The sequence below is a fragment of the Hipposideros armiger genome, unplaced genomic scaffold (assembly GCF_001890085.2).
Source record: "Hipposideros armiger isolate ML-2016 unplaced genomic scaffold, ASM189008v1 scaffold_2677, whole genome shotgun sequence".
In the NCBI taxonomy this organism is placed as follows: Eukaryota; Metazoa; Chordata; class Mammalia; order Chiroptera; family Hipposideridae; genus Hipposideros; species Hipposideros armiger.
This window is the reverse complement of record NW_017733989.1, coordinates 110-14,553: the sequence shown is the minus strand read 5'-3', so window position 1 is coordinate 14,553 and position 14,444 is coordinate 110. Positions and strand designations below refer to the sequence as shown.

The 14,444-nt window shown below is 34.1% G+C and overlaps 1 protein-coding gene across 1 annotated transcript; it reads right to left on the bottom strand.

Moving 5' to 3' along the window:
* Positions 1–244: 244 nt before the first annotated feature.
* On the bottom strand, positions 245–14,093 carry LOC109378710 (sodium channel protein type 7 subunit alpha-like). Its single transcript, XM_019635009.1, has 4 exons — positions 13,920–14,093; positions 12,355–12,459; positions 11,773–12,043; positions 245–3,268 (listed from the first exon to the last, which is right to left on the bottom strand). The coding sequence occupies exons 1-4, from the start codon at positions 14,019–14,021 to the stop codon at positions 2,202–2,204; spliced, it is 1,545 nt and encodes a 514-aa protein (XP_019490554.1). The 5' UTR covers positions 14,022–14,093; the 3' UTR covers positions 245–2,201.
* Positions 14,094–14,444: the final 351 nt, after the last annotated feature.

The following is a 14,444-nucleotide window of genomic DNA, read 5'->3' as shown; positions in this document are numbered from 1 at the left end:
AAGAGCACAATGATAATACCAACATGGGCCAGTGAAGCAACGTCTTCCACAACTAGACTGAAGAACAAAAGGACAGCAACTTGTCTGTTCCTCTTCCCTGATTCCCCAATTCTGTTCCCCTCCCTCAATTCCCCAATAAAAAAATCTTAAAAATAAATAAATAAATAAAGCTCTTATTATAGAAATTTGCCAACCTGACTTATCAAAGCAGAAGAAAAAAAACAGAAAAAACAAACAAAGCTTGTGTGGTAAACAGGTTGTGTTTATTCTTCTCTAAAGTATCTAAAAAGTAGAATATATTGTATATTGTAAGACTTTGTTAAAAATAATTTTTTACACAATTTTGGTAAGTTAGTGGCAAATACAGTTTATAAGTAAAAGATATAATTTTCAAACTAAAATCAGTTTGTGTTCTTTATGGAATTTATGGAAGCAAGTTAAGATTCAGTTTCAATATCTGAAGCAGTTTCTACATTAAAGCATTTCCAAGAAATAGAAAACTGAGAAGCTTAGATAAAGCACCAGCTATCACCATGTCACGAAGTTAACACTGATTCCTCACTGCTCCCATCACATGATGGAGAACGGGAGGAGAAAAGAGCCCTGAATTTATACTTGCTTAGGGCATCCCCCAAAGGCATCTTGGTCAGGATAATATATTTCTGAGGAGCAGAAAGAGTTAGATTACAATAGTTAAGGCTCAAGATCATGCATTCATGATAAAATATAATTACTGATATTTAAGTGGCATAGAATGTCACATAAGCTTGTCATTTAAGTCAACAGTATACATATTATCTTTTTGAATCCTTTAGGAATTTGTAGGCACATTGAAATCCATTTTATACAAAAGAAATACATTTTATAATCTCAAACTACATGGATGTGCCTGTACCTTTATGAAAACATTGAAAAACAACTTTGTGCCTATCTTACAAAAATAATTTCAATAGTGAACATTAATGTTTAGGATTTTAAAGTTTTTCAAACATAAAACATTTTACCGAGTAATTATGTATGTAATGAGATAAAACAACAAAATTTGGAAAGATAAAAGTAAGTGAAAACTAACTTGTATATATTAATGTTATAAAACCCCACCAACAACAAACTTATACTTTGATCTGCTAACTCAATCCTCACAGTTTCAGTGATCATTTTCTTTCTCTAAGTTGTAAAGAACTACGAAGTACAGCGATAAGGACTTCAATGTGCCCACAGTTTCCCAACTAAAGATCAAGACACTGAAAATCCCTAGACACAATGGTAGCTCTTGACTCTTCTAAGTCATATTATGGTATGCATTTGCCAGATCTTATATACTCAGTGTTACAATATAGATAAATGATAAAGATAACATGAGTTTTATGATAAGACTTGAGTCTACTAACATATTGTCTATTATGTCATTTTAGTAAATGTACACTTAAAAATGTAAATGAGAAAAAATGAGGAAAATGTAGGTCATAACTGTGTTCCCTTTATTCTTCTTGTTCTATGAATCCATTCTGTTGAAGAGCTGGAACTTAGGTGGAACGAGCCAGAAATGAGAAACCAGGAATCCAAGAACAGTGAAACTACATTAATTTTCTGTACCAAAAATAAAACAAAAACAAACTAAAACAAAAAGTGGGCTCCAACCAATCTTTTTCAATAGTGGTTTGATTCAGCCCAAGGGGCTCTGTGATTGATCTCCAAGGCACTTTCTAAGAACGGCCCTTCCTCTTCCTTCAATTGACATCTGTCTAGGCAAAGTGATGATTTAATGAACCATGGCATTGTACTATTTTTTAAACACCATCCTACATTAAGAAAGTGAGGACTTGAATCCCGTCAAGTTAAAGTAGACATAAAATACACAAGGAAGACCTTTTTCCTACTAAACTTTAGAACTACCACCCCATCCTCCAGAAGAAGCACATTCCACATAAACCATACAGAGAAAACAAGCACTGGACCATCAAACAGCAATTTTAACCCACTGTAACTCACTGCAGTGATTTAAAGGGCTGTCTTGGTTGCACTGACTATATAGGAGTAAAAAGTGAATTTGACAAGGAGTCATGTGAAAACAAGCAAGAGTTATAAACAAGTAATTATTAAGTGAAATCTTTACTTTCTCTAATCTTTGCTTTTATTCCTGATTTAGACTTATAACATTTGAAGGATATGTGAAGAAGGTGGTAAGGTGGTAAATGAGATTAGACCTGGCTTTTAATAGTTGACTTTTCCTCAGCTTTATCAAAAGGGGCAGCTTCATTGGTAGCTTGAACTTCCACGTCATCATCAATCATATGAATATCTGATGTATTTTTGTCATTTTGCCTCAAACGGTAACTTTTGTAAGCACGCTGAATGATGGTTGCTGAGACTGCCTCTTGTTTTCGTTTCAGAGTAGTTGTAATTGGCTCATATGTGATCTTAAAAGGGTTGGCTAACATAAACGCTGACTCTATCTCTGAAAGAACTTTCTCCATCTTCACATCTTTACCCATAACTCGCTTTGTAAAAGCAAGTAAGATGTCAAGGCAATGAATTCTATCCCCAACAGCCATGGGCAGATCCATGGCGACGAGCTGGCCCTTGTTTGGTTTTGCCATGAGAAGAGGAGGATCCAGGGCAGCTGCAAAATCTGAAAGTTTGCTGGAGTCTATATACTGGGTCCTATCAGGATCAAACCTCTTCCATACCTGAAAGAATTTCTGAAAATCACCTTCACTCAAAGTCTTCACAGTTTTTTTAGAAGCAATATTCAAAAACTCCATAATAAAAACAATGTACATGTTTACAATGATCAGCCACGATATGAGGATGAAACTGACAAAATAAATAATCCCAACAATGGGGTTACCACAGTCTCCTCTAACCTGAGTCCCAGGGTTAATTTTATCAGGATCACAGTCAGACCATTTACTTTTGAAAATTGCATTGAGCATCCCATCCCAACCAGAAAAGATTGTAACTTGGAAAAGACAGAGTATACTGCTACCAAAGGTTTCAAAGTTGGACACATCGTTAATTCCAGCTTCCTTTTTGACATAGGCAAAATTGTACATTCCAAAGATGGCGTAGATGAACATGACGAGGAAGATGAGAAGACTGATGTTCAACAATGCTGGGAGGGACAGCATCAAAGGAAGCAGCAGATCATGGAAGACTTTTGGTCCTTTCCCAGGACGCAAGATGTGGATGGTCCGAGACAGAAGTATCAGTTGTGAGAGGGAAGGAGGCACCAGGTAGTATCCTACCATAAAAGGCAGAAATAGCCCTGGGTGTGTGGAAAAATAAAGCAAGCAATAAAATTATTCACATTTGATTGTATTTAGAAGGATATACATTTTTTTACTTTCAATTTTTTCTATATGTTAGGATCATTTTACTAATCCTGCTCATATAATAATTAGCACATATTGAAAGTATAGCTTAGTCAAATATTAATTGTGGCAGTGCTCAGAGTATCTATCAAAATTTGGAAGAGAATTCTTTGTACCATCATCTTAAGAGTACTGTGGGTNAACCTTAAGTGCTAACGTATCAATAATGACCTTAAATGTAAATGGTCTAAATACACCAATAAAAAGTAGTTTAAAAAATGTGACCCAGTTATATACTGCTTACAAGAAACTCACTTCAAAGTCAATGACATATGTATATTGAAAGTAAAAGGTTGAAAAAAAGATTGCCCTCACACCAATGTTGGCAAGCATCATCCAATTCATTGAGGGCCTGAGAACAAAAACGTGGAGAAAGGGTTTGTTCTCGCTCTGCCTTTGAGCTGGGACATTCATCTTCTCCTGCCCTTAGACATTGTTACCTCTGTTTCTTGGGGCTTCATATTCAGATTCTGGTACTCTCTGCAACTTCCTAAGCCTTTGGCCTTGGACCCAGAGCTACATCATTGGTTTTTCTGATTATCAGGCCTTTGGATTTGGACTGAATTATACCACTGGCTTGCTGGTTCGCCAGCTTGCACGTGGCATATTGTGGCATTTCTCAGCTTCTATAACTGCATAAGCCAATTCCCATAATAACATATCTCCTCTTATGTAGTTTTGTTTCTCTGGAGAACCCTGATTAATACCTTTTTAAGAACAAGGACAATCTTACTTATCTCTAAATTGCTGTGCCTAATACCTAAAAAGGGTTCAGTCGATTTTTAGGAAAGGACATGCAGTACAGAGAATAGAAGGGTAGAATGGTGATGAAACTGTACATGAACGAACGGTTTGAAGAGTTACTTTCATGTGCTCCAGACTAGAATCCAGGAACTGGAGTGTTGTGCCGCCTGGATAGTTAATAGACTAACCAGCTGGAGATGAGAGAAAACCCTGTGAGCTAATGTGTGATTTTGAAGTCAATGGAGGTAAGAGTTTCACTTACAGATGAGGAGATGAGTACGTGTCTGACCCTGACAGTTTTAGATTACCTAACAAAAAGATGAATCTCTTCAACTGTGGAGTGAAGACTCAGTCAGTCATTCATGGGAGCTCTGATTGACTGAAAAGCTGAGAATGCGGACTTGGAATGTATAGAAAGGAACAGTTAAGGGGGAAAAGGGTTCAACAACCAAAGGGCAAAATGAAGCATGTCTGAGAAAGGATTCAGGGTGCCCAGAGTAAGTCAGCTCTGATTTTCTACCCAGTCTGTGCAATGGAAGTTTTATCCCATCTTTGATCCTCCTTTCTTCTTTATTGTCGAGCCTGAAGAACTAAAAGCTGGAACCTTAGGTCTCATCTCCACAATGTACTCTCCTTAAAAGTGTCTCTGTGTTGAATATAGTTACCTTCTTTTCTGATTGATAAAACCTTTCTTTTCCTTCAGTGGCCCAGTTTACTTGACCTTACACTTGACCTGTAATTTCCAATACAAAACCCATCATTCTTTCCTTATATGTATTACAATTTATACCAATGGCATCAAATTTACCATATATTATAATCAGCTGTATAGTTATGTTTTCCCCGGTAGTCAGTTCTTTAGTCTCAGGTATCTTTGTATGTATGTGTACCTAACCAGGCTCTGGGTTTACCTGTAGTATCTAGAGTTCAATAAATGTTGAATGAAAAACTTCTATAGTTTTATCCCTTGTGCCTTTCCTTTTTTTCCAGGGGTTGTCTCTACTTTTAAATTTTCTTCCACCAAGAGAGACATAGAGATAGAAAGAGATACTCCTTATCTCTGTAGAACAATTTAATTCTTCTTAACTGTCCTCTGTCTCTACCCAGGTCATTTATTACTAGACAGTTATTGTACAGAGTGGTTAAATATTAAGGCTCTGAAACTAGACCTGGTTTGGAGTTGTGGCTGGTCATTTACAAGTTCTGTGCCATATAAAAGCTCTTAAAACCCTCATATGCCTATTTTTTTTTCATCTATAAAATGAAAGTTACCACTGCTTCATGAGTTGTTGTGAATACTGAGCTCATGTGTGATAAATACTTAGCACAAGGCTAGGCATAACAGTCTGCTCAATAAATGGTAGCTATTTCCAATATCTTTGAAACTATTTTGAAGTGCATTATATTTATTAAAAGANTATTAAAACTAAAGCAATATAATTTTGGGAAAATTCATATTTTAAATTACTTATATTTCTGTTTGGATTTATAATAATCATCCCTATTTTGAGAGAAAACAGGTATCCATTTTTTAACAAGTGGGAAGAATTTAAGTACTATGATTTCTCAATGAATGGCAGTGTAAATGTACCATATAATACATAAACTATAAAAATAATACAGTTTAAACATAAATAAGTTTGTTATTGGATCCTACCTACACTGAATATGTGCTCTTATGTAATATTAATCAAATAGGCACACTAATGTTAAGTATATATAAATAAAAATGCAGGAAAACCAATGTGTGATTATGAAATAAAAGGTAAAATTAGGCTTTTTCTGCCATTTCTGTACATAATTGATCTCTATATATCCACATAATATGCTATTTGCGGTGGGAATACACACTTTTTTTTCTATTAGGTTAAGCACACACGATTTCCATTACAGGCCCACAAGGCTGAACACTGGCTGCGTTATGTGGTTTAACCTATTCGTTTCTCGTACATTGTTCAGAAGAAGTTTCGACATGGCAGTGAGGTAGAGACCATTGGTAAGAATTCACAATTTGTGATTTCTGGCTTTCAAAAAGTAAATTTATTTTAAAATGCAAACTTTATTTTATGCAGTAAAATACTTAGTTTGTAAAATGTTTCTATAATTTAAAAAAATTACTAACTGATCAAAGTTTCATTTTCTATACTGAAATAATTTCATTAATATATAATTATATAATTTCATACATATCCATGTGGGTTAGACTGATAATACTTTGAAACTATATTTTCTCTCAACTATTAGATTTTTTGCTTATCTTTATTAGTTTTCATATCTTATGAGCAATAAAGACCTAAAATCTTAATTAGCATAGCTAATATACCATTCTTCTGTATTTTTAAGTAGTGGAATATAAGGCTTTTGCATTAATATTGTTAAAAATACAAATGAGGAGATTACAAAACTTTTAATTTGTAGAAATTTAGCAATCCTAAATAAAAACTTACAGATTAATTTGAAAACTTTTCTCTTACCTTCATTCTTTCAAACTGAGATAGAACTCTGAGTGCCCGAAGGAATTTCATGGAAATAAGTGGTTTTAGTTCTTCCCGAGATTTGCCTATTAAGCTAAGACAAAACACCTAGATATATGAAAAAAAGAATAGGATTTAATTTTAACTTTCACCAAAACAATCTGCAAAATGAACTTTGTATTTATTACTAAAAAGATACACAATCAAAGCCTACCAAGAAATATGCAAGATATTTAATATATATTGCAATGTATCTTAACAATGATTACAGAAAATCATAAGAAAATAATTTTGTGTTAACATCACTTTAAAAACATAAAAATATTTTCTGGTAATAGGAATACATGTTGCAATAAGCAACATTTATATGTTTGACATTCTATAATTAAAGATTAATATTTATATCCATTGTTTTCCATTGCAAATTAGATTAATAATCAGTTTAATGATTATTTCAATATAGTAATATTGGGTTATTGGAAAAGTCATGAAATATTTTTTCTNATAGAAAGAGAGAGAGAGAGAGAGAGAGAGAGAGAGAGAGAGAGAGAGAGAGGCAGATAGATAAATGGTAAATAAATACATGCTGCCCAAGAGTCATAATTACTTGTAACTGCTATACATGTGCTTTCCTATGGGGAAACTAAGATAGGAATGGTTCATCTCCACAAATCTGCTACATGCTGGGTGACTGAATAGCCATTCCTCAAAGCACTAAGTAGAAACAAAACAGTAGTAACTTGAGTTGGACCAAAAATTGTGACCATCATATCTGATCAGTGATGGAAATAGATTTGGCCAGGACCTGCCATTTCCTCCATCACTTCTACCTTCATCTTCACTGCCTTCTCCAAAAGGAGCAGAAACTGTACTTCAGTTTTATCTCTCCAAATGAACTTACATCCCATAACGTGTATCTATTAACTAATAATTGCTAAGACAATTTATAACCAACTCTATTAACTAGCCACATTCTGTTCTTTATGTTTACCTACAATATGGATGAAGATATACTAGATTAAAAAATCATAAGCATACTTACTACTTGAAGCAGTGAAAGGAAACCATTGCCAACATTATCAAAGTTCAGTTTTTGATTCTCCCATGGCATGGATTCATTAAATACAAGACTTTCACATTGACTCTTATTACTGACTTCATAGATGGAAAACCTTCCTCCACTTGTTGGGTCAATGCATTCATAGAACGTGCCAGCAAATAAGTGTACTCCCATGATGCTAAAAGCCAGCCAGATCATAAGGCAGACCAGAAACACACTGAGAGCAGGTAAAGTTGTTTTTAGCAAAGCTCTCACAACCACCTGGCATATAAAAAACAAAAATGTAAATTTTAGGTAAGAAATGAGAAACTTTTGATTAAATTGGAAATACTAGTTAATGTAATGTTATATCGACATAACAAACATAAAAAAAAGCCATTTCTACAGATTTCATAGGCTACATGCCAGTATTTGAATAACCTAAATAACAAATTTCAATTTAAATATATACATTAAAAGTCCAGGTATTCTCAAAATGTTTGTACTAAAAAAAATCATGAAAAGACAACAGAGCTGATTACTATACATACTAAAATAAAGAATTATTTCACTGATTGAACACGTTTATCAACCTCCTATATTGTGACAGAAAAGGGCAAGACTACTGAACCCATGTGTATGTATGAGATTATCTATTATAGAAAGCATACAAAATGAAAGCAAAATAGACCCAGATCTAAGTCTTGGGGAGTCTAACTTTGAGGAAGAATAGCCTACAAAGGAGAAAGTAAAGGGTGGCAGGGGAAATAAAAGAAGACCAAGAAATTATATAGATCAATGAAGTCAAGGCAAAAGACTGTTTCCAGAAAAACTGACTGGGCACCTGGACCTTGCAAAATCACAAACCTCCTCACTGAACCACTCTGTCTCACTGGTGAGCCACTCCCGAGTGGGAAGTTAGGGAAATGAAATCAACACCTAAACTTGAATCAACAGCAATAGTCTGTAATCACTGTCCCAATTTCCTCAACTCCCTTCACCTTTTAATGTTAAAACCAGAATTTTATCTTTGTCATTTCCCTAACGCTGTTACGGCAAATGTAAACCAGTTGCTCTACCCAATAGAACATTTCTAATCTTCACTATTTCTTTATCTTTCATTTAGCATTTACACCTTTGACTCCCTCTCCCAATTTCACTTCTTTCTCTTTTTCTCTGAGGCACCACTGATCTCTTTTCCACCATTCTAACTTCTTCTCTCAGCCATTACTGGATACATATCCTTTTGCTTGTACTCTCTTGATTACATTCTGTAGTTTTCTGGCCTTGAATTAATATTTTGACTTTTAATTGTGTTTTCAACAACAATTTATTTTATTTCCAAATCTAAGTCACAGGCATTTTGTTGACACTGTAGATATTTTGAGAGGTCCACTGATGCCTCTGATGAAAAAATGCTGTGCCTATCAGAAAATACACATATATAAGACTAAAAGCCATGGTTGACACAAATATGTCACTAGTAAGTGCACCCAAGACCTGAAGTTTATTAAATACATAAAATATTAATTTTGTAATTATGTAGTTTCCTTATATACTCAGCAGTACAGCTTTAGAGAGCACTCAACTACACAACTTCCAGAGGTTGTGATGAAGATAAGATCTGGATCTGACTTTGACCTAAGCATGGCTACTATACTATACACCTGTCATTGAATTGGCCATGGCTGCTATCTCATTGCCATTCTAATTAATGTTTGCCATCAAATGGTACATACAGTGCTTAATTTCTGACAAATAGAGGCAGGCTTCCCTGGCAAATCTCTTCCTACGTTTCTCTAAATTGGAGGCACACAATTTGTTGATTCGGGCATTCTTTTCCCCCTTCCCCCCCTCCCACCAGTGATTCTGAATTTTTAGGGGGAAAAATACCTGGTATTATCCTATAATGTTTTTTACAGTAAAGAAGAATTTATTTTAGTTACATTCATCATAATGTGCGCATGCACGCACATTGTGTTTTCCAGCTTTACTGAAATATAATTGACAAATAAAAATTGTATATATTTAAGGTGTATAAANAAATGTGAATTAAATAAATGAGTCTTTGCTTAGAACAGAATTTTTTTCTGGTGGTGGTGGGTGAAAGAGGTAACTATGGAAGTGAGAGATAGAACTATAAAACAAGGTGAAATTATAATCACCATAAAAAGCATAAGGGATAGTCTCTGGAAGCACTGGAGAAGGGTGGTTCATTTTCAGTTGAGAAGGTCAGGGAGAAGAGAGTCATATGACGTTTCTAAATGAGAGACTATGTTTGCTGAGTCTGGAAAAATCACGTCTCACATTTCTGTTGAACTTGGTCACTGTCAATGATGACATTCTCTCCGACGTTCTATGTTATCTATACTCTCATCTTCATAGTGCTTTAGGAAAACTACTCTGGCTCAAATTTTCATTTCTCCACAATCTTCTAGACTCTTCTATTATGCAGGAGGTATCCCCATTTACTTACAAAAACATTTTTCCACATCCTCATCACTAAATTTTCTTTACCTCCTTTCTGATTGAAAATCTGACTCTATCTTGAGGACATCATTTCCCTCAACAACATTCAAGTGCAGACAGCACATTCTTCCTCACTACATATTTCTCAGGGTACGAAGATGGAATAAGCAAGCATCATTTTTATTTCCAATGTTATTTCCAGACACCTTTCCTTCCCATGATTTTTATGAAGGAAAAAAGAAAAGAAATTTTAGACACTTGTGGATCACGCCATTTAACTATACCATCTCCTACTGTTCCTTGGCTCTATAATTATTCATTTCTCCTCATTCATAAAGATTGGCATCTTTAATACGTGGCTCATGTCACTCTTTCCATACCAGCGCCTACCATCAACAGCCCATTCAAAGGCCAGTCTCTTCGTCTTTGGCTTTCTTAATTTTAATAACCTCCATTATTTTACTGTAGTTATGCACATTTATGGCCACATTCTGTACCCAGGCAGGATACCTGACTTTCTGAGATCTCTAATTCAAACAGCTTTCTCTCTAACTGCAATTTTCTTTCTGTTTAGATCTCTGATTCAGTAACTCGTGCTTTAGTCTTCTAGGGCCCTTTAATTCCATATCTTTCTGTTATCTTCCTAATGTCCTCCTCCTGTCTTTATGTATTATTCTGTGGAGCTTCTTGAACCTGTCCATCAGTAGTTAGCTTCACTGCTTCCACTACCAATTGAGTGAATAAATTTTCTGGAAGCACAACTAGGCAGATGGTTTATTTACATTTTTTTCTACTAACTACATAGTAGTTGACGTTAACCACTTAAATATTGTCCTTATTCTCACAGAACTTACATTCTGCCATGTGTCTTATGGGTGACATAATAAACAAACTTTTCTCTGCCTAAAACACTTTTATCCTAGATTATTTTTTGGCTACCTCCTTATCCAATAGGTATCTATCTAGATTTTTGTTTCTTACATGAAGTTTTCTCTGATCTCTACCTACTGATCAGGTGCTCCTCGCTTTCTGGTGCTGCTATAGCATCCTGTGCTTCTTCCCTTATCATAACCTTCATAGCACAACATTAAGATGCACTGTTTATTATCTGTATCCCTTAATAAATTATAAGCTATGGTATATAGGTGTTATGCCTACCTTGTTTACTACTGCATTCTATGCATATAGCATAATATCTATTCACAAAAAGGGTAATCAAATGTATTGGTTAAATAAAAGACTGAAATCTCCAGAGTAAGAGAAAACTAGTGACCAATTCATTACAGCCTTAAACTCTACTGTTGTGAAAGTTGTAAACAGTTTTAGAGATTAGAGGAAAGGGAAACTAGTTGAGCTTGAAAGGTTATATCACGCTAAGACATAAAGATCCTTCTAGTGTCATCCCAGAATAATAATGTAGGTGATACACTGAAGGGGTAATTAAGTTTATTTATCTGGTGATCTGTGAAGTAAAATATATGTATTAATTCAAAAAGTATTTTTAATATCTTATATGCCAGGCATGTGTACATGTATGAATACAAAAATGTAAAGCATTTCTGTTGGAAATAACAAAGGTCCCCACCTGTTTTGTTTACTAAGAGGCTATATCTCAGGAGACATTTTTATAAGAGCTTGCCTGAATTAACATTACTACAAAATAAAATCTTACCTGTAATAGAGAAAATGACTACCATAAAATCAAAAACGTTCCATCCAATGGTGAAGTAGTTACATTGAAAAGAGATGAGCTTCAATACACATTCTCCAGTGTAGAGCATAACAAAAAAAATGTTAATCCAGAAGAGGGCAATGTCCATTTTTAGACTTTGTTCATCACTTTGTATCATAATGGTTATTGCTTGGATATAGATAAGAACCATAATGATATTATTAAAAACTCGATTTGTTACTAAGTCAAAGATGAATCCTTGGAACTTGTTCTGTGGATAAAGAAAAAAGTGTAACAGTTTTATTAATAGGCTATAAACACACACAGTCTTTAGATTTACAACTTCATTCCCAGCATAAATAGAAGAATAAGCAAAGGCCTAAGTTTTTACCAAACTATAATTATAGCATATAGTCAAAACAAACAGAAACCACCAAAAGCTTTGTCAAGGAATATATTTTAAAAGTTCTGTCACAAGCATTTGTTGTTAAGAATTTTAAAAATACATGTTTATTTTTAAAAATGAATTTATAAAGGAAATATTTTTGGAAGCTTCAAAAAAAATTCTAGATGCTTTCTTACTCCTGGGCGAGGTATTGGTTTCTCAGAATCCTCATATATCAGCTTCTTTAGTGCACCATATTGTTTCTTCTGTTTTACTGTCATAAAGATATTTAAGCCTCCCTGGTAGAGAAATAAGAGAAAAATATGTTAAAATCACATTTAATCAAAATTTTACCTTATATTAATATGCATTTTGGAAAGCTTGGCAATGATTGATTTAATCCTTTAAAAAAGGGCTTAACTAGAATGAAATAAATCATGTTTAAACGTCTGACTTTCTGCACAAAAATCCATATAAAACATATATAGAATACACACTGGTAAGGATTGAGGTTCAGTTATTTTTGGTGCACTTTCCTGGGGGTAGTTAACCCTATTTTAACTTGTCAATCTACTGAGGCCTACCTCTTGTTAGATAGAGAAAACAAAGAACCAGTATGGACTATCTGGAAAGGTCTACTAAGAAAGGTTGAACTCAAAAGCTAAAGGTAAAGTTGGTTTGCACCTTTCAATAAGCATGAAAACATAGAATTGCTCATAAATGCGTTATTATATGTTCATATGCTTACTTCTTTATAGCCCTTCTAGAGTGTATTCATCTTTGTGTTTCTAGTGCTCAATTCAGTATCTTATACAAAATATGCAAAATAAATAAGAGGTGAAGATTTACTGGGAATTGTTACTGCCCTAAATCAGGACTTGATCACTTAAAGTTGACAGAAAACACCAATTTGAAGCTCAGGAGCCAATCCTAGGATGTTTTCCCATTGGGCTGAAGTCCCAAGAAGCGGAAGCATCCAATCAAATGCTTATTTGATCAGTGACCTCTCTAATCTCATTTAAAATTCAGTGCTTTGTTTACCAGATTTTGTACATGGCTCAACTTTGATGACATGGTTAAAGATGGAATTTCACAATTAAATTATTCTTTTCTTAGATTTTTTTAGAAGGTTTTCCTACACCTAATAGAAAGTAGGTCTCTACAGTTAAAATGAGCGGATTTATATGACTTTGAGGGCTTTGCAATTTGTAGAAGCCCCGAAGAGAGTCTTTGTGTGGAGATGGCACCAAACAAGGGCCATCAAGGTTCAATTCTGCCTCTAAATTCTCTCTTATTCATTTAGGCCACCCAATCAGGATTTATGTTTCCCTCTACTTCCAGCATAAAAAGCTACTCCAACTGACAAAGTGTTTATGCTGGTTATGACTCTGAAGGTTTTGAATATTTCAGCATAAAGAATTGTGGCTTATTTTTCTTAAACTTCATACATTTAAATGTGCAGATGCACAATATTATTTATTTTTCAGCATGTCATTATTTACAAACATACATACAAAAACATTTGTAATTTGCAATTTTTAACTCTTAAACTTGGCTGTATATATTTGAGTATAGAAAACAATGTACAGATGAACATTTAGCAATATGTATCAATATGCAGGAACACCAACCACTTTTTTAGGTAATTACCAAATAAAAATGATATCAAGGTGAGTCCAAAACCAATTATTTTAAGCAGGACATTTTTATAAATGTGTTTGATTTTTTGAGGCATTGATGAACAAGGAATATTTATACTTATCTTTATTTTATGCTTGTTGAAATTTGCAAGAATAACACCGATCAGCATGGCCAGAGGAAGAAATAATCCAATGATAATAAAGCCGATAAAGTAACAATACATGTAGACGTTGTGTTCAAAATTAGGCTGCTTTTCTACCTAAAAGTTAAGTTAAAAAATAAGCAAAAGAAGGCAGAGCATAGAGGATTTTTAAGGTAGTGAAATATTCTGTATGATATCATGAGGATGGATATATGTTATCATACATTTGTCCAAACCCATAGAATGTACTACATTGAATGAACTCTAAGGTAAACTATGAACTCTGGGTGATTATGATGTTGTCACAGTAGATACATTCTTGATAAAAAGAAAAAGAAAAAAAAAGGTACAATTCTGGTGCGTGATAATAATGGGGAGGTTATGCATATGTGGGGGTAGGTGTATATAGGAAATATCTGTACCTCCCTCTCAATTGTGTTGTAAACCTAAAACTGCTCTAAGAAATAAAGTCCTTAAAAATAAATACATAGGTGAAAAATATAA

Coding starts and splice junctions, on each gene's coding strand:
- LOC109378710 (XM_019635009.1), bottom strand. CDS start 14,021: ATGTATTGTTACTTTATCGGCTTTATTATCATTGGATTATTTCTTCCT. Junction 12,460..13,919: donor TCAACAAGCATAAAATAAAG/ATAAGTATAAAT, acceptor TTATTTCTCTAC/CAGGGAGGCTTAAATATCTT. Junction 3,269..11,772: donor AGTCATTTTCTCTATTACAG/GTAAGATTTTAT, acceptor CCACACACCCAG/GGCTATTTCTGCCTTTTATG.